The sequence below is a fragment of the Scyliorhinus torazame genome, chromosome 8, assembly GCF_047496885.1.
Source record: "Scyliorhinus torazame isolate Kashiwa2021f chromosome 8, sScyTor2.1, whole genome shotgun sequence".
NCBI lineage: Eukaryota > Metazoa > Chordata > Chondrichthyes > Carcharhiniformes > Scyliorhinidae > Scyliorhinus > Scyliorhinus torazame.
The window spans coordinates 210,618,279-210,639,437 of NC_092714.1; the positions used below are offsets into that span (position 1 = coordinate 210,618,279).

The 21,159-nt window shown below is 47.7% G+C and overlaps 1 protein-coding gene across 5 annotated transcripts in view; it reads left to right on the forward strand.

The window, feature by feature from the left end:
- ripor3 (RIPOR family member 3) overlaps positions 1-21,159 on the forward strand; it is a 412,703-nt gene that overhangs the window by 264,394 nt on the left and 127,150 nt on the right. For all 5 annotated transcript variants that reach the window (XM_072514737.1, XM_072514735.1, XM_072514736.1 and 2 more), the window contains exons 10-11: positions 4,389-4,514; positions 14,848-14,993. In XM_072514737.1, the coding sequence (XP_072370838.1) occupies positions 4,389-4,514; positions 14,848-14,993 (272 nt within the window). The remainder of the gene's footprint in view (positions 1-4,388; positions 4,515-14,847; positions 14,994-21,159) is intronic.

Consider the following 21,159-nt stretch of genomic DNA (forward strand, 5'->3'; position numbering starts at 1 on the left):
TGTCTAAAGAAAAATAAGATAATAAACTGTTCATAAATGGATGCAATGATTCACCTGATGTCTGATACTGTAAGTCGACCCCTTCTCTGGAAAGTTTCGATATGGATTGCACTGCAGACCTGTTGCAAAGAATTTTCACACCTGGGGGTGTCACCGCCTACCTGGAACAGGGGCTCTCTTGAAAGGAAGGCATTCAAAATACAAATGATGGACGTTGATCAACTGTAGTTTTATCATGACAATGGGAACTGTTAACTAACCAATCACTTATCAGACATTCAAAATGTCCTTTGGAAGTTGAAAGAAAGATCCCTTGATTTCTGTATTGAAATGTGTCAAACGTTTCAGAGATCAAGAGATTAAAAGAATCGAATTACTGGTCTGCCACAATGACTGTAAGATATGCTAATTCAATTATTTCTGGGAAAATACAGACAAGAGTTTTAAAAGCTGGTGCTGCCAAGCAGAATCAGGAAGGAGGAGAAAGAAACATCACAGTCATCTGAAAATACTGTTGGAAGAGTGCAGTAAAAATATCTCTCCATTTCTCTCTTTCTCTGAAGCTAAAAGAGTGTCTTCAACAAAGTTCAGACCTGACCTAAGTCAACTCCAGAATTCAGGATACCAACTAACTTCAAGTGGCCACAACATTCAACAATCTACACCTCAGAGACAAGCAAAGGACTTAATTGTATATTATTATAACTTTTATTGGGCATTAGCTTTCTTACTTCTGATATCTCTGAATGTGCATTGTCACCTCTTTATTATTTTTCTCAGATTTAGTAACTAATAAACTTACTGTTTCTTTGATTCAAGAAAACCTGGTTTGATTTGGCTCCTTATTAACAAATGAATACATTTGGATTGGAAAGGCATTTACAGGGAAACTAAATTTTAATACCTTTGTTACGACCAACCGAGGAGGCTGAATAGAAGGGGAGACTACTCACTCAACTTCACCCAGTCGGAACACTGTCTTCCTGCTCTTCCCACTCCTCTGCCTGGTCAGGTGGCATTTCTTGGCTATCTGAAGGGAAAGTGGCACAAAAGGGAGGTTGCGTTGAGAGGAGAGGGGAAAACCATCTGCAATTTGCAAATCAGAAGAGATTGTGGGATGAGTGGAAGTGTGATGTGAGAAGGACATCATTCAGCCTCACCACTGGCTAAGGCCTCAGTCATCACAGTGCCAATAATGGCAATTACCATCTGCTCTATGGGAACGAGGAAGTACAACCAAACCTACATCCTGCCATTTAAGTGCTGCTGCCTTTAATTGTACACCACCTTGTCCTGCAAGCAAGTGTTACAACCACGTGAGGAAAGTTCTCCCTCATTCTTCCACTCCTGACCTGGCCATAACAGGGCTCTTTTGTAAATTCAGAAGAATGACGGTATTTACTCAATGTCTGTGCTTAACCATTTACATGCTGAAAGCAAAGAAACCAATCCGATTGACATTCTTGAGTTTAAAATACAAAAGGATTTATTTTTACTTAGCTAAAAACTCACGCAAGGAGAGATATAAAAATATTTGAAAAGGTAAACCCACAACTTTTAGGACACACACACACACAAAACAGACAAGCATGCAAAAATACAAATTTTACAGTCGGAAGTTACTTATTGGTCAAATTAAAATTTAATGCTGAAAGGTAAAAAATAAAAAGTTCAATGTTTCCGAGTCCTTGGCTGGTATTGGGCTGAAGCAAGTTTTTCATGGTGGTCTTGAAATTTCAGTGAAGCTGAAGTCCAGGTAAACTGCAATTTCTGGGGACAGTCTCTTTATTCAAAGCTAATCCATTTTTTAAGAAGTCAATGATTTTTGCACCGGATATATTTTTGATTTTAAAATTCTCTACCACTATGTTGGATTTCAAATTGTAATAGAGATAAGGGGCGAGATCTTCCAGCTGCTAACGGCAAGTGGGGTCTTCTGGTCCTGCCGACAGCGCACCCCTGCCGTGGATCTCCCGGCGGCATGGAATGGATTCAATGGGAAAGCCCATTGAAAGCGGTGGGACCAGTGATCCCATCACAAGCGTATGGCGGGTCACCTCCCACCACTAGGAAACACACTACGAGAAGGCCAGAGAATCTCAATGTTGGGACCCTTAATGTTTGTGTTATATATTAACGATTTGGACATGAACATGGGGACATGATTGGGAAATTTGCAGACGGCACAAAGAATGCAAAGTAGTGGATAGTATAGAGAATTGCTATAATCACCAAAATGATATAGATGGGTTGGTGGAGTGGGCAGTAAAGTGGCAGATGGATTTTAACACAAAGTGGGTTGTCATTCATTTAGGGTGGTCAAACACTTACAGGGAGTACACAATAAGTGAGAATATACTATGAGGGTAGATGAAGTCAGAGATCTTGGACTACAAGTACACAGCAGTTCAAGTAGACAAGGTTGTAAAGAAAGCATATGGATTGCTCTCCTTCATTGGCAGAGGTACGGAATGTAAAAGTAAGGATATAATATTGGAATTGTATAAAGCACTGTTGAGGCCACATCTGGAGTATTGTGTGAAATTTTGGTCATCAAATTACAGGAAGGACGTAATTACTCTGGAGAGAGTGCAGAGGAGGTTAACAAGACTGTTGCTCGGGCTAGAAAAGTGTAGCTACGAGGAGAGATTGGAGAGGTTCCTTGGAACAAAGAAGGCTGGGAGGGGTGATTTGATTGAGGTGTACAAAATTACTGCCAAAGCATATGTAGTCTGTGATGTCTTTCTTGAAGAGTCAGTTGTGTTTTTGGTCAAAGAGCTGAATTTGCACACTCACTGAACCCACCAAAGGAGGTGCATTGTATATCACTGGCTGACCACAGTGAGCTGTCCAAGCAGAACAAAATTCTTGATTCCAAAGTTGGTTATATCGCTAGATATAGATACAGCCTATTAGTTTGTGTGAAAGTAACTTGACGCTCATACTTCGATCTTATCAGCAAGTCATCCTTTCACTAAAGTTATCCTTTAGTGTACAAGCAGAGGCCAAAATTACAGAGCTTCTACAGCTGAAGAATGTCACACAGAAATTTCATTTAGATTCAGTCCTGGAGATCCATTCCATTGTGAAGGTAATGTAGCCTCATCTTCTTATGCTGACACTCTCATCCGATTGCTGACAGCGGAGCAGCCTCATGCTGAAGCAATTATGGCAAGGTTACCAATACATACAGAGAGCGAAAGTAGGAAAGTCATATTTTCTTCTTATCCTCCAATCACTGCAGGATTTTTGTTACTCTTCCTCTTGTCCTCCAGATTTGTTCAAATCGCTGAAAATTAATACTTTTTCATTCCCAAGGCAGCTATGAATGATATAGCTGTACAATTTTTCGCCAAAGTTGAAGATACTTCATCTTCTCAGGCATTTCCCCAGTGTGCCAAGATGGAGCAGGAGATTTCAGAGAGAATGCTAGTTCGTCCTCTTCTTGTTCATGATAGTGTGATCATCCATGTCCCGAAGTCTTCTTTCTTGAATCAATCTTTCATTGAAGATGAACTTCAAAACCTTTACAGTTCAGTAATGGTAGAGATGACAACTCAGTTACAGCAGACATGGAAAGCTGGTATTGCACTTTGCCAATGTGTTTGTATGCCAGGGAAAGGGCAAGTGTCCACAATGTCCTCTGAGAGTGCGGAGAACACTGTGGGATGTTGAAGCCCTTTATAATGTCGACTTGGAGGAGGGGAAGGGTAGGAGTTGGATAGAATCTGTAACAGACAGTACAGAAGTTCAAAAATTTAATGTAAATAGTTTATAAAAATAGTATAAGATTGTTATTTAAAAAGTTGAGATTATACTTGGGGGCAGATGTGGACTAATGGGTTAATAGTTATGGTAATGAGATAGTGATGTGTACCATGATGTAACAGTGACATCAACAGTCATGTGCAAAAGACTGAGAAGGTATGATGGAATAATCTGCACCAGAGAGAGATGTACTTACCTCGATGCTTATTATGTATTTTGGTGTAACTAAATATGTTTATGAAGAAACCTATCAGAATTAGTAGACCTCAGTCATCTCATAAGTAACAGGAAACTTTCCTAAAACAGATCAAGCCACAAGTTACCCATAGAGAGATCCAAATATTATTTAAAGTGGAAATCAAACCACAAACTTGGGTGCTGAGATTTCTCCTAGATAAATCTGCTGAGCTATTGGAGATCCTGTTATGGAATTTCTATCCGATAATGTGTTAACTGTAATGCTTTTTGACTGAAGTTATCTCATACAAACAGCATGTAACTAGGCAACGCCGTGCAATGAAAAGGGTTATAATCAAACTTTTGTTAGAGTTTTGAAGTGAAAACTCTGTGCCTCACTCTAAGGTCACGTTCTGAAAAGAAAATACTCTACTTTTATACAGGTATTGATTAAATATGGTCGACAGAGGTGGAAGTTAAAAGGAAAGATTGATGCTGATGACAGACAAACATGGGATGAAGAAGAAATGGCCTTCCTACCTCACATTAATGAAGACATTGAAATAAAGGTACTTATTTGTAAATTTAAAATGGATGGTTTTATGGTAAATTTTCATTAAAATTCTGCATCAAGCATTCCTAGGTTCGATGGAGCAAGGACCAGATAGAAATAAAACTTCCTGTTTACACCAATAAATTGCCTTAAAGCCCACAAGTTGAGTTTCCATATTACACCTGGAAAACTTTTATATTTCTCCGATTACTCATTCCTAGGACGACTTGGAGGCCAATTGTAAGTGAGTTGAGTAACTGATCACATGTATTCTATTGCAGAAATCCTGAGTGTAGTGAAAGTTGTCTCTGATGGGAGGAAGGAGAATTTGGAAGTGGGGTCATAATTATATTTATGCTTGGATCCAAGTTCATGAGAAACTGGATTGAGATATCCAAATATGATGTTAGTGTTACTTTTCAACCAAATATTTGAAATAGTGGATGGGATTTTCTGCACAACCCGCCACTTGTTTTTCAGCGGCGGAGGCAGCCCATCAACAGGATCTTCTGGTCCCGCCATTGTCAACGGGATTTCCCGTTGAGTGCACCCCTTGTCGCTGCGAAACCCGAGGCTGGGGTGCACGTTGGTGGTACCGGAAGATCCCATCGACATGAACAGCTGGTAAATTCCGACCAGTGTAGGTCAACTTTAATCATTTATTTTATTTAGAAACTTTTCAAAAGCACAAGGTGAAGTTTATTTATCCCTAGTTAATTTTCCAGGAATTCCTTTGAAATGTCAAAATGTTACGATGCAATATCGACCAATTATTTTCTAAATAGTAGATTTTTCCTTATAATATTGGGACTGTACACAAATGTTGCATAAACAGGGTGCACTAAATGAGGCTACAAGATTGAATACCACAAAATAAACATCTCCACATACAGGAAGTTGAATAAGAACATAATATGTTAGTACGGCATTGTGACCATTAAATGCATTTTTGGTTTAGGCGATGAGGTCTTGATTACAGTGTGACTTGCAAAATTAATACCTGTGAAATCAACCCCAAGTAATTAGCAATTACAAATGAGTAACAAGGTTGCGAAACAATCTACTGACCACATATTGCATTGAAATGGAAATTTGTGACTACTATCAAATAGTTCCTTTGCACAGATGTTTATGCTGTGGCAAGTACACGCAGTGCTCAATTTAGTGTCTAGCTTTTTTACCTGACATTGGTTAGTCTCTAATAATTGGTAATAGTATAATGAAAATAATTGTCTTCATTAAATACTAGTGAAATCTGGGTATACATGAATTTGTCTGGTAATCTCAACTTTAGCATCAGGTTTGGCTGTATCACAGCTTTGAATCTCATATTAGAGTTTTCAATTCAGGATTTTTCCAGGCATGAGCAAGAAAGCAGATAAGACATGCACTCTAATTGTCAGTTTAGATTTCACATGGATGCGTGCATGAGCATAGCTTTCGAGAACAAATTATGTTATCAGTAACAGTCTTTTCTTTGCATTTCCAGTTATCGGTTGCTGCTCTGCCCTCATGATAATGCAAATGATACGTGGTCTTCACTTGCATCTCGAATTAGTGCTAAGGCACACCCACAAATCTGAACTCAGGATTAGAATAGAATAGAATCACTACAGTGCAGAAGGAGGCCATTCGGTCCATCGAGTGTGCACCGACCCTGTGAAGGAGCACGCGACCTATGCCCAATCCAATCCCTGCCCTATTCTCGTAATCCGAGAAAAGGGGGCAATTTAGCATAGCCAAATCACCTAACCTGCATATTTTTGTACTGCGAGAGGAAACCGGATCACCTGGACGAAACCCACGGAGACAGTTACCCGAGGTCGGAATCGAACCCGGGTCCCTGGTGCTGTGAGGGAGCAGTGCTAAACTGTGCCACCGTGCCACCCTCTAATTGTAAAATTCGACTGATGCAATCCCTGCTGAATATAGACTAATATACTTATATACAGCTATCCCTTAGTACTCTCGATTTGTTCCTAAAAACGGTGTGTCAAACGAAAATGCACTAGACCAAAATTATTTTCCCATAAGAAAACATGTAATAAGAATCTGTAATTTTTACCTTAAAACCTCTCGGCTGCTTTGAACCTAATTGGCCCCAAAACCCTCTTAATAACTTAGGTTCTGCTAACCATTTCCCACCTCCAGCCCGCCGTGTCTTCCACTCGCTGCTTCCCTCCAATTCCCTGACCCTTCTGCCTACTTCCAGCCTGCCTGCTGCTTCCTACCCGCTCCCTGACTCTCCCACTCTCCGTTGCCCTCCTGATGTATGACCCTCCCACTCACCACACCCCTCTCCCGCTGACCCAGCTGCTCCCGATTTTCCTGCTCCCACATCCTCTCGCTCGCTGCTTCCGACTCCCGAACTGTCACTGTCAGCGAGAGCCTGGGACAGTGAGGAAGTGAGAGTGGCAGGAAGAGAGAGGCACGATTCGAAGGATCATGGAATGAGAGGAAGGGTTGAGGAGCAAGAGGAAAGCAGCACATTAGAGGGTTGGATAGTGGGATGGAAGAAGCGAGTGGGAGAGGTGGCAAATTGAAGGGCCAGCGAGAGGCTGTAGGCGGAAGGGTCAGCGAGAGGCTGTGGGCGGAAGGGTCAGCGAGAGGCTGTGGGCGGATGGGTCAGCGAGAGGCAGTGGGCGGAAGGGTCGGGGTGAAGCAGTGGGCGGAAGGGCCAGCGAGAGGCTGTAGGCGGAAGGGTCAGCGAGAGGCTGTGGGCGGAAGGGTCAGCGAGAGGCAGTGGGCGGAAGGGTCAGCGAGAGGCTGTGGGCGGAAGGGTCAGCGAGAGGCAGTGGGCGGAAGGGTCAGCGAGAGGCTGTGTGCGGGAGGGTCAGCGAGAGGCTGTGGGCGGAAGGGTCGGGGTGAAGCAGTGGGCGGAAGGGTCAGCGAGAGGCTGTGGGCGGAAGGGTCGGGGTGAAGCAGTGGGCGGGAGGGTCAGCGAGAGGCAGTGGGTTGAAGGGTCAGCGAGAGGCTGTGGGCGGAAGGGTCAGCGAGAGGCTGTGGGCGGAAGGGTCGGGGTGAAGCAGTGGGCGGAAGGGTCAGCGAGAGGCTGTGGGCGGAAGGGTCAGCGAGAGGCTGTGGGCGGATGGGTCAGTGAGAGGCAGTGGGCGGAAGGGTCAGCGAGAGGCAGTGGGCGGAAGGGTCAGCGAGAGGCAGTGGGCGGAAGGGTCAGGGTGAAGCAGTGGGCGGAAGGGTCAGCGAGAGGCTGTGGGCGGAAGGGTCAGCGAGAGGCAGTGGGCGGAAGGGTCAGCGAGAGGCAGTGGGCGGAAGGGTCAGCGAGAGGCAGTGGGCGGGAGGGTCAGCGAGAGGCAGTGGGCGGGAGGGTCAGCGAGAGGCAGTGGGCGGGAGGGTCAGTGAGAGGCAGTGGGCGGGAGGGTCCGGGTGAAGCAGTGGGCGGGAGGGTCCGGGTGAAGCAGTGGGCGGGAGGGTCGGGGTGAAGCAGTGGGCGGGAGGGTCAGCGAGAGGCAGTGGGCGGAAAGGTCAGTGAGAGGCTGTGGGCGGATGGGTCAGTGAGAGGCAGTGGGCGGAAGGGTCAGCGAGAGGCTGTGGGCGGAAGGGTCAGCGAGAGGCAGTGGGCAGGAGGGTCCGGGTGAAGCAGTGAGCGGGAGGGTCAGCGAGAGGCAGTGGGCGGGAGGGTCAGCGAGCGGCAGTGGGCGGGAGGGTCCGGGTGAAGCAGTGGGCGGGAGGGTCGGGGTGAAGCAGTGGGCGAGACGTTCAAGGTAAGGCACTGAGAGAGGATCAGGAGTGATGGTGGGCAGGAGGGTCAGGAGGAATATTAAACAGGTCAGAGTGAAGGGGCAAGGCGGCAAGCGGGAGAGTCAGGGCGAGGGGGCGCGTCGGGGTGAGGCAGCGAGGAGCAGCATCGGGGCGAGGTGGCCAGGGGGTGATTTGCGGTGAGGGGGACTTTCAGGGGTGTCGGGGCGAGGGGGTGGGGGGGAATGTTGGGGCGAGGGGGGAAGTGTCAGGAAGAGGTCGGGCGAGGCAGCGAGGGTGAGCATTGGGGCGAGGGAGAGCGCGGGATGAGTGGTGAGGGGGAGTGTCGGGGCGAGGCAGCTAAAGGGAAAGTCAGGGTATGGCGGCAAGGAGGAGTTTCGGGGGTGTCAGGGCGAGGGGTAAACTGTTGGACGAGGGGGGAAGTGTTTGGGCAAGGGAGGAAGTGTTGGGGCGATGGGGGGTTGTGCCATAGAGGAAGTGTCAGGGCAAGGGTGGAGGATGTGTCATGGCGAGTGGGGGAGCAAGTGTCGGGGCGAGGAGGGTGAGGAAGTGTCGAGGCGAGGAGGGTGAGGAAGTGTCGGGGCGAGGGGGGTGAGGAAGTGTCGGGGCGAGGGGGTGAGCAAGTGTCAGGGCTGAAGTGTTGGGTACTCTGATACACAGACGAACCAACACGGTTGCGAATGGTACAACGCAGTTTTATTTCAATCACCTATTAACATAGTAAACTTTGGTACTCAGCACATGGTGAATGTCTGAGTGGCTGGCAATGAGGTCTGTGCCCTGAGCCGTCTCCTGCTCGAGTGCCCAGGAAGTGTCGTGTTCCCTGTTTTGTACTGTGTATGCTCTTGAATGTGATTGGCTGTCGTGTTGTGTGTGTTGATTGGTCCGTTGATCTGTCCATCATTATGTACGTATGTATGTGCTATGATGTTCACCTGAATATCATGACATCCTCCCCTTTTTACAAGATTATGTGCCTACGTGGTTATAAATAGAGATGTGTACTGAGTGCAGCTAAATGTGTGTGTGTGTGTAATACTTACAGCATGTACATGGGGCTTAACTATATACAAGGGGCGATGTCGGGTGTAAAATAATAACGAGGTTGTACCATAACAAAGAACGGGGAAATGTTGAACGATAAAACAAATTCCTGTAACGATAAGAACATAAACATATTAACAAAGTGGTTGCATGAGTTCAATGTATAAACAGTCTCATAAGTCCAGTCTAGTAGGTGGGCGACGAATTCGGGTTGGCCGCCTCAAGGGTAGGTCTGGAACCACTGGCTGAGGAACGGGCCTGGCCACGGGCGACGATGGAAGGGGCATGGTAGCAGGCAGCTCCACGAAGTCGATTTCAGGAACAACAGGAGGGCACGGTGTCAGTGTAAGGTCTCGTAGTGAGCGTGGAAGCAGGCGAAGAGCCCGGCGATTGCGCTGACGAACGGATCCATCAGGCATGCGAACCAGGAACGAGCGGGGAGCCACGCGTCGGAGAACTTCGGCAGGTGCTGACCAGCCACCTTCTGGTAGGTGGATGCGGACTTCGTCTCCAGGGGCCAGGGTGGGAAGATCAGTTACCCGTGTGTCATATGACCTCTTCTGGCGACCGCGCTGCAGTTGCATCCTGTGCAGTACCGGAGCATGGTCGATTGTGGGTGCCAGAATGGAATGCACAGTGGTCCTGAGGGCGCGACCCATCAACAGCTGGGCTGGTGAGCGACCAGTGGCTAGTGGGGCCGAGCGATAGGCCAGCAGCCGGCAGCAGCAGCCTTGCAGAGGAGCCGCTTGACAATGTGAACGCCCTTCTCCGCCTTTCCATTGGACTGGGGGTGCAGAGGGCTAGACGTCACGTGTGTGAAGCCATGTGAGGCAGCAAACGATGACCATTCCTGGCTGGCGAAACAGGGCCCATTGTCCGACATGACAGTCATCGGAATGCCGTGGCGAGCGAAGGTGTCTTTGCAGACCCTTATGACAGCGGACGACATCAAATCAGACAGACTCAAAAACAGCTTCTTCCCCACTGTCACCAGACTCCTAAATGACCCTCTTACGGACTGACTTCATTAACACTACACCCTGTATGCTTCATCCGATGCCAGTGCTTTTGTAGTTACATTGTATATGTTGTGTTGCCCTATTATGTATTTTCTTTTATTCCCTTTTCTTCTCATGTACTTAAGGATCTGTTGAGCTGCTCGCAGAAAAATACTTTTCACTGTACCTCTGTACACGTGACAATAAACAAATCCAATCCTATCCAATCCAAATCGTGCAGGCGTATGACCTCTGGGTAGTTGGAGAAGTAGTCAACGATGATGACATAATCCCTGCCGAGCGCGTGAAAGAGGTCCACACCCACCTTCGTCCAGGGGGACGTCACAAGCTCATGGGGCAGAAGCGTTTCAGGAGGTTGCGCCGGCTGAAACCTTTGACAGGTGGGGCAGTTGAGCACCATATTGGCAATATCATCACTGATGCCCGGCCAGTATACCGCCTCTCGGGCCCTCCGCCTGCACTTCTCGACCCCAGGTGGCCTTTGTGTAGTTGGTCGAGAACCAGCTTGTGCGTGCTGTGCGGAATTACAATCCGGTCCAGCTTCAGAAGGACACCATCAATGACGGCCAGGTCGTCTCGGACATTGTAGAACTGCAGGCACTGCCCTTTGAGCCACCCTCCCGTCATGTGGCGCATCACATGTTGTAGAAGGGGGTCGGCCGCGGTCTCTCGGCGAATACGGGCCAGACTGGAGTCGTCAGCTGGCATATTTGCCGATGTGAAGGGCACCTGCGCCTCAACCTGACATACGAACCCCTCCGAATCTGGCGGCGTGCTCACTGCTCTAGACAGGGCATCCGCAATGATAAGGTCATTCCCTGGGGTGTAGACCTGGAGGTTGTACCTCCTAAGTTTAAGTAGGATGCGCTGGAGGCGAGGGGTCATCTCGTTCGGGTCCTTGTTTATGATGCTGACCAGGGGTCGGTGGTCAGTTTCAACAGTGAACCGGGGAAGACCATACACATAGTCATGGAACTTGTCTAAACCGGTTAGCAAGCCCAGGCACTCCTTTTCGATCTGCGCCTAGCGCTGCTCTGTGGGGGTCATGGCCCGCGATGCATAGGCGACCGGGGCCCATGACGCAGTGTCATCCCGCTGCAGGAGCACTGCCCCAATGCCGGACTGGCTGGCATCAGTCGAGATTTGAGTGGCACGAGACGTGTCGAAAAATGCCAATACCGGTGCAGTGGTGAGCTTGAGTTTGAGCACCTCCCATTCCTGCTGGTGTGTGTGCTGCCACTGGAACTCCGTGGACCTTTTGACGAGGTGGCGCAGAGCTGTCGTGTGGGAGGCAAGGTTGGGAATGAACTTCCCCAGGAAGTTGACCATGCCTAGGAAGCGTAGCACTGCTTTCTTGTCTGCCGGCTGCGGCATGGCTGTGATGGCGCTCACCTTGTCTGCATCCGGACGGACCCCTGACCGGGAAATGTGGTCCCCCAGGAACTTCAGCTCGGTTTGGCCGAAAGAACACTTGGCTCGGTTGAGGCGCAGGCCGTTTTCACGTATGCGTGCAAAGACGCGTTGGAGACGATAGATGTGCTCCTGTGGTGTGGTGGACCAGATGATGACGTCGTCCACGTATACGCGCACTCCTTCGATGCCTTCCATCATCTGCTCCATGATCCTATGAAAGACCTCCGATGCCGAGATGATGCCAAACGGCATTCGGTTGTAGCAGAACCTGCCGAAAGGGGTGTTGAAGGTGCACAGCTTTCGGCTGGGCGGATCGAGTTGGATTTGTCAAAAACCTTTAGAGGCATCCAGTTTCGTAAATATTTTCGCCTGGGCCATTTCGCTCGTGATCACTTCCTGTTTGGGTATGGGGTAATGTTCCCTCCTAATATTGTTATTGAGGTCTTTTGGGTCAATACAGATCCGGAGCTCGCCGGAGGACTTCTTGACACACACCATGGAGCTGACCCACGGTGTGGGCTCCGTGACCCTGGATAGGACCCCTAGGTCCTAGAGATCCTGCAGCTGCTGCTTGAGGCGGTCTTTGAGTGGCGCAGGGACTCTGCGAGGTGCGTGAATGACCGGGGTGGCGTCTGGTTTGAGCCGAATTCTGTAGGTGTATGGCAGTGTTCCCATGCCCTCGAATGCCTCCTGGTTGTGGGCGAGGAGCGATTGGAGCTGTGCGTTGAAGTCTGCATCCGGGAAGTCAGACGTGCCATCTGGAGAGAGAGAGTGGACTCGTTGCACGAGGTGGAGAGCCTTGCATGCCTGTGCGCCTAGCAGGGAATCCTTCGATGAGCCGACTATCTCGAACGAGAGTGTGGCCGTGTGTTTTGTGTGTCACCTGGAGTTGGCAGGATCCCATAGCCAGGATGACGTTCCCGTTGTAGTCGACCATCCTGCACCGGGACGGCCGAATTGGTGGTCTGACCTTCATGGCGTAGAAGGCTGACCATGCTATGAGGTTGGCGGAGGCGCCAGTGTCCAGGCGGAAAGTTATCGGCGATCGGTTGACCATCAGGGTGGCACACCATTCATCACCCGGATTGATCGTGTTGACTCAGTTCCCATCAATGACCGCAACACGGAAGGCTTCTCGGTCATCTGTGTCACCGGTCTGGATGTCGTCTGGGCACGATTCGTAATGGGGAGGCTGAATGGTCCGCACGTCCCTGCGAGGTTGTCGGAGTTGTGGAAGATCGACAGGTTGAGCTGCCCGACAGTAAGCAGCATAGTGGCCCACCTTGCCACAGCGTAGGCATTGTCGGGTTCTTGCGGGACATTGCCGCTTTAAATGTGCAGCTCCACAGTTGCTGCACGTCGTGACGTCATGGCATTCGTTGCGCCACTGCGAATGCGCAGTTCGGTCTTGCGTCGAGCGGGCCTGCGCATCACGTCCCTCAGTGTTGCCGTAGGTTTTGGCGCGCACAAGCGCGGGAGGCCTCGAAAAGCGCGTGAAATGGCCGCCCTCGACCGGGCCGCGGGCCGGGAGGAACTCGATCGCCTGGACCCGTTCGGCCTCGCGGGGCACCTGGCTCGCCGATCCGGCCGTGTAGGACCCCCGCCGCGCCGATTCGGTCGCCTGAAACTGGGCATAGCGGCTAGTCGCTTTTTCGGGCAGGATACAGTCTTCGATTGTGGAGGCTAAGGTGAGGCCTTTTATTTTTAAAAGCTGCTGGCGTAAGGTGCCCGAGGCGACCCCAACAACGATCTGGTCCCGGATCATGGAATCTGAGGTGGTGTCGTAACCGCAGGACTGCGTGAGGATGCGGAGATGCGTAAGGAATGACTGAAAGAGCTCATCCTTACCTTGCAGGCGCTGCTGGAAGACATACCTCTCGAAGCTCTCGTTGACCTCGACTTTGAAGTGTTGGTCAAGCTTGAGAAGTACCGTCTTGTATTTGGATTTGTCCTCGCCTTCCGCGAACACCAGGGAGTTGTAGACATGGATGGCGTGGTGGTGAGGAGGATGGCGATCATTCTGGTGTCCGAGGCGCTCTCTTTTTCGTTGGCCTCCAGAAAGAGCTGGAAGCGCTGTTTGAACAGCTGCCAATTTACGCCGAGGTTCCCAGCGACTTGCAACGGCTGCGGTGTGTTGACGGTGTCCATGGCGCAGGAAAGCAGATTTGTGTGTAGGTATCAAATCACTCCTGGTATCATGAAGTGTTGGGTACTCTGATACACAGACGAACCAACACGGTTGCGAATGGTACAACGCAGTTTTATTTCAATCAACTATTAACATAGTAAACTCTGGTACTCAGCACATGGTGAATCTCTGGTACTCAGCACATGGTGAATGTCTGAGTGGCTGGCAATGAGGTCTGTGCCCTGAGCCGTCTCCTGCTCGAGTGCCCAGGAAGTGTCGTGTTCCCTGTTTTGTACTGTGAATGCTCTTGTCTGTGATTGGCTGTCGTGTTGTGTGTGTTGATTGGTCCGTTGATCTGTCCATCATTATGTATGTATGTATGTGCTATGATGTTCACCTGAATATCATGACAGGGGCGAGGGGGGTGAGAAAGTGTCGGGACGAGGGGGGTGAGGAAGTGTCGGGCCAAGGGGTGAGGAAGTGTCGGGGGGAAGAAGTGTCGGGGTGAGGGGGGCAGGAAGTGTTGGAGCGAGAGGGGAGGAAGTGTCAGAGCGAGGGGGGAAGAAGTGTCGGGGCAAGGGGGGAAGTGTGGGGGCGAGGGGGGTAAGTGTTGGAGCATGGCAGCGAGTCGGGGTGCGGCCGTCGGGGCGAGATACCAAAGGGGAGTGTCGGGGAAGGCACAGTGTTCAGTTGTTTTGGCGAACAAGAGGGTTTGGGTGATGTGGCGAGCGGGAGTGCGAGGCAGAGAGCTGGAATGTTGGGAGAGGAAGCAAAGCAGAAATTTGTTTTTAAAAAAGACTCAGCCTGCTCTTTGGTAAAATGAAAATGATGGCAGCTATTGGGGAATGCCCTTACTCTTTACCAGCCACAGAACAACAAGAACACGCTGGTGGAACGCACTTTAAATGGGGAGATATGTGTACAACTTCTGCTCGCCCGTATTTGTTGTATGTAAATTAAAACAATTCTTGTCTTTTATGATCTTATTTATCTGATTCAGACTTGTAAATAGTATCTTCTCTCCATAGGTTGCTGAGATGAAAGGGCTGATGACTGTTTTGGTTGGAACAGTGATTTGTGAAAGTGCAGATTTCTTCTCTGCACACCCTCAGATAATGATTGTGGATATTACTGACCTCGGCACCATTAAACTTCAGCTGGAAATCGCGTGGGAGTAAGTTTTGATGTAATATACTCAAAAAGAATGTGGTGCTTAATATATCAGATTTCAGTTTATACTGAGAATGTTAACTTCCAGATAAACTTTTAAATGGGACCAGTGAGACCTAACGTGTCCGCTCTTCTTACTCTTATCTTAGCATTAATGTTTATCTTACTCTTATGGAATTGCATTGAAAAAAATTGCACCAAAGGTTTCTTGTGATAATTGACTTGTGGGGTGCAATTCTAAACACTATTGTGTGCGGTGGACCTTCCGCTAAATGGGATTCGTGCCGGGCACCGAACGGAGCGTGGTGCTCAAAAGAGCACTCAAAACAATCACATATTTAAATAAGTGTTTAAACTAATTTAAATACGCCCAGCCAGATTCTCCAGGCTTCCAGCACCGCCGGCGCAGTGTGAGTTCGGCATTAATCAATACTAGTTTCCAGAAATGGAAACCAGATGTGCTGGCCACGCCAGGGGGCTCGGAGACCATTGGAGCCCCAGATGGTTGGGGACAGGGCAGGCCACTGGACCCTTGCATCCTGGCAGTGTCAGGTTGACACTGCCAGTGTGCCAGGTTGGTGGGGCACTGCCAAGGGGCAGAGCCCAAGAGGGGTCATGGCCCTCAAAGGAGGGGGGGGTGGGGGAGGAGTTGCTGATGCACACAGAAATACCACACCGACTCACGAGAGATCCGTAGTCTTGAGTGTCAAGCATTTTGTGCAATTGAACTATTTATCATAGCAACATGAATGTATTAACAGCCCAGTGTCATTCCCATGTATTCCTTTTATAAACAGGAAAATTCTTTTTGCAAACAAACTGTTATGCTAAATGCTGATTTAAGCATAATAACATACAGGTTCGAGATTGTGGGTGAGAGTAAATATTTAATTCTGTTGCAAGTTGCAGCTCAAATCTTTCAAATAATTACTTTTATATATTGTAGCACTATTAAAAATGTCAAAAATAAATGTAGGCACACATGCAATCCACACCACAACATTGTTCAATGGTTCTTTCATTTAAACATTTTGAGTGACACAGTTTGAAACATTAAGTATTTGTGCATTTCATAGAGGTATATAAAAATATGTACACAAATTAAGAGAAGGAGCAAGGATATAGCATAATTCACAAATGTCTTTCATTTGCATTAATTACTGCTGAGATACACATTTTCTAATGAATAAACTAACGGAGCACATGTACCATTTCAAACCATTTCAAATTGATGTGCTGATTGTGAAAGGACATGTTGAGATTGATTCTACCCGCCCCACCCCCCACTACACCCAACGCACCTCACACGCCCCGTTATGTCCATCACACAAAGCGCAGTTAAGATTTAGGAAAAAACCTCTCTCTAACACCAATTCTAAGATTGAATCATTTATTGTGCTCCCATCCAAGTGGATATTCTACATCAACGAAGACCCTAGTAGAATTTCTACTCCGAATAAACTACCACCTCTCTGGTTTGGGACCGTCATTTCGGGATTACAGAATTTTCTGGATTATAGAATAACGTTGGATTACCTAACCACCACAAGTATATGAATTGGAAAGTAACATAGGTGTAGGTCAGGATTCTCTGTTTGCCACTGCTAAGATCGGGAATCTCAGTCAGGCAGAGAATCCCATGATGGGGCAAAATTGAGATTCGAGTCTGGCAGCAAACCAGTCGCAGGTTTCCTTACCCACCCCGCCAACCATAGAGGGTTTCCTGACAGCCCAGTTAGGCTTCCCGCCCTGACCCGGCTATTTTGCAAGTCATTGATGGGCAAGACGCGCCATCCATTAGCCAGTTGGGATGTTCCAGCCACCCCCCAGCCGAGAGTCCCACTGGTGTGAATTATTGCAAGTATTGCAGAGTGTGGACCTGGCACCTTGCAGTCCAAGGGGTGGCAATGTGGTAGGTAAGTACCCTTCCAGCAATAGCCGACAGGGTGCTGAGAGTGGCTTTTCCTAGGATGTTTGGGGCTTATGCAGAGCTGGAGCGGCTAGGTCGGGAGTCTTCCCTGGGATGGCTCTACCCATCTCTATTGTTTAAACCTATGAAACAGTTAGTCAGCATGTAACAATTAAAGTTTTCCCATAATAAAGTGCAAATGTGTCATCCTCAAGTTACATTTTCATTCAGCTTTGTATTGTCAGAGGACTTAAATACATTTGAGGGTGATTTTCCAGTCATGTTGCACCCGGTGCATCTCCTGCTATTTCCAGAGAATTTCCCGCTATTTCCAGCCTGCTGCAACTGACACATTTAAATATGCTCGCCTGGTTCCTGCCCAGTAAGGGCAATAACGAGATTGCGTCAGGTTAGTAGATTGCAATGTGGAAAATTGCCCAGTGGTATCTTGTGCACAAAAAACAGGACAAATCCAACCTGGCCAGTCATCATCATCATCAGCAAACTGATGGAAGGAGTCATCAACAGTGCTATCAAGTGGCACTTACTCAGCAATAACCTGCTCACAGACGCTCAGTTTGGGTTATTCCAGGGTCACTCAGCTCCTGACCTCATTACAGTCTTGGTTCACAAAAATGGACAAAAGAGCTGAATACCAGAGGTGAGGTGAGAGTGACTACCCTTCACATCAAGGCAGTATTTGACCGAGTATGGCATCATGGAGCCCTAGCTAAGCTGGAGTCAATGGGAATCGGGGAAAACTCTCCATTGGTTGGAGTCATACCTGGCACAAAGGAAGATGGTTGTGGTGGTTGGAGGTCAATCACCTCAGCTCCAAGACATCATTGTTCCTCAGGGTAGTGCCCTAGGCCCAACAATCTTCAGCTGCTTCATCAATGACCTCCCTTCCATCATAAGGTCAGAAGTGGGGATGTTTGTGGATGACTGCACAATATTTTGCTCCATTCGCAACACCTCAGATAATGAAGCAGTCCATGTCCAAATGCAGCAAGATGTGGACAATATCCTGGCTTGGGCTGACAAGTGACAAGTTACATTCGCTCCACACAAGTGCCAGGCAATGACCATCTCCTACACGAGAGGATCTAACCACCACCCCTTAACATTCAACGGAATTACCATCGCTGAATCCCCCTTAATCAACATCTTGGGTGTTACCATTGATCAGAAACTGAACTGGATTAGCCATATTAATACTGTGGCTACGGGTGCAGGTCAAAGGCTAGGAATCCTATGGCGAGTAACTCACCTCCTGACCATCCAAAGCCTGTCCAACATCAACAAGGCACAAGTCAGGAGTGTAATGGAATACTCTCCACTTGCCTGGATGAGTTTAGCTCCAACAGCACTCGAGAAACTCAACACCATCCAGGACAACGCAGTCTGCTTGATTACTCCGCCTTCCACAAACATTTAAACCCTCCACCACCGACGAACAGTGGTAGCCGTGTGTACCATCTACAAGATGCACTGCAGTAAGTCACCAAAGTTCCTCCGATAGCACCTTCCAAACCCACGGCCACTACCATCTAGAAGGACAAGAGTAGCAGATACCTGGCAATCCCACACCTGGACATTCCCCTCCAAGTCACTCACCACCCTGACTTGGAAATATATCGCCGCTCCTTCACTGTCGCTGGGGCAACATCCTGGAACTCCCTCCCTAACAGCACAGTGGGTGTTTCTACTCCTCGAGCACTGCAACGGTTCAAGAAGGCAACTCGCCACCATCTTCTGAAGGGCATCTAGGGATGGGCAATAAATGCTGGCCTAACCAACGAAGCCCACATCCCGTAAATGAATTTTTAAAAAAACCTTGGACAATCTATCGCGTGTAACTGGACATCATTACTCAAAAATAAATAATTTATTACCTCGGTAATTACAGTTAGGGTACATTGTCAGATATTTCTAATTATTGGTCCCCTGGGTAATGATTAATTACAGTGGCAACCATTAATGTATTTTATTTCTGGTGTTCCCTTCCAGTGAGCTTCATCTCTGGTTCTTACCTAACTCATTTTCAAACCTTCATTTCTTGCCAGCTAGCTTTATTTTGTCATTATATATAGGGGCTGGTTTAGCACAGGGCTAAATCGCTGGCTTTGAAAGCAGACCAAGGCAGGCCAGCAGCGCGATTCGATTCCCGTACCAGCCTCCCCGAACAGGCGCCGGAATGTGGCGACTAGGGGCTTTTCACAGTAACTTGATTTGAAGCCTACTTGTGACAATAAGTGATTTTCATTTCATTTCATTTGTATTTGATCTTTACGAACGTTTTGTTTTTGTGTTTAACTTTTTCTGTATTAATGTAGATTATAATCCCTAACTTTCATATTGAGTTTGCTTACTGCCAGTTATGTGTCTCATTCATACAAATTGGGCCAGATTGTATGGGCAGCACTGTTCTCATACAACCACATGATCAGTAGCAAGATGTCCCAGGTTCCAATAATTTTCATGTAATTATAAACTTTCACTTTGCCTTGTTTTGAACCCAACAGCTGTGCAGTAATGTGCAACAGGCTGTTCGGGTTTACCGGAATCTCTTAAAAAAATTGCAATCCTGACCTCCACACCCCCTTTAACAAACACCTAAATGTGCTGAATGGGACGTTAATTCGAGATGACCAGGCTCCCTGTTCCCTCCACACTGGCTTTACTTTGAAAAATGAAGTGCACCCTGGAGGTATAGGGATCCAGGGAGGTCCTCTGGCACCGTGAGTTCTAAATTGCACCTGATCCCAACCCCACCCCAGCATGTCAAAATTTGGCCCATTAAGCTGATACCCTTCTCTCTCTCTCTCTCTCTCTCTCTTTCCCCCCTCTCGTAATTCTCTCTGCTGCTTCCTGTCATAATTTGCTTGCTGCTCCCTCACAGTGCTCCATGCTTACTTTTGACCCCCTCAAAATCTGGCATTTCCAACTCCCTGGCCTTCTGTTTGATTATCTTTTTCTTGGTCTTCTCCATCTTCCTGATAAACTTTCCTCGATTCCTACCATGTGCTGGACTTAACCTCTCAAGTCATTAATTAGTGATTAGACAGATATTCTAAGAGGTAAGCTTACTTGATATTAGTGTCGCTAGCTTTTGCCAGTTCAGGAACAGATAAAGGTAGAACTGTGGCTGTCGCCTTTCACTGAATTGTTAATGACAATTCAGTGAAAAATCCTAATAACCTCAACTACCACCTCATGATACAGAGTAATTGATGAAAGAAGCTATTTTTAAATTTAAAAAAAAAATTTAGAGTACCCATTTTTTCCAATTAAGGGGCCATTTAGCCTGGCCAATCCACCTAGCCTGCACATCTTTGGGTTGTGGGGGCGAAACCGATGCAGACACTGGGAGAATGTGCAAACTCCACACGGACAGTGACCCAGAGCCGGTTTCGAACCTGGGATATCGGCGCCGTGAGGCAGCAGGGCTAACCCACTGTGCCACCGTGCTGCCCCCTTGAAATTTTAAATTTGTGTCTATTTTACATTTACAAACACTTTGGGCAGCCTGCTTCAAAACACGACTGTTCAAAACCAGATGGCTAATAAACGTACAAATTATAAATTCTAGCTTGGAGGGCAGTGTGCATTTATACCAGTAGAATCTGGTGAGTATTTCTGAATCCAAGATTTGATTCAAATCATCAGCAAAGCCCTCATTTTTCCAATGCCAAGTCTCATTATGTATCCCTGGCTGAGAGTCAAGACAGCCATTACTCTTGTTAAAACACCTGCCCCCCAGAGAAAATATTGCTTGATTGACAGTTCAGGCTCTCTGGTCTCTGCAGTCAATTTCACCTTGCTTAATTACACAAGCTCAAGCATTTGTGGTTTTTGTTTTGATACTTTAAAGGGTCTGGATGATTGGCACTTTTATTGACTTCTAGTGGAATTACTTTTTTTACCATAGTAGAAAGTTATGAATTAATTATTTTTTAATTTTAAAAATATATCCTATTGTCACCACAGGATTTGTTGGTTTTCTATAGTGTCTGGTGGAGCAATGGACATGGAAAGCTCATAATAAGGGTATAAGGGATCATAGCGAGTGGATGGAAGGGCATAGGGGACATGAGGGGCCAAGGCAGTGGACGGGTAGCATAACGAGGCATCAGGGCCATGAGGCGGACATTTATAACTTACTTTTTAAAAAGGTCCCCTCATGCAGAATAGGCTTCATGACTCTTATGGGAGGCCGTGAATTACTTCTCTTCTTGACTCGACGCCATGAAACATTTTG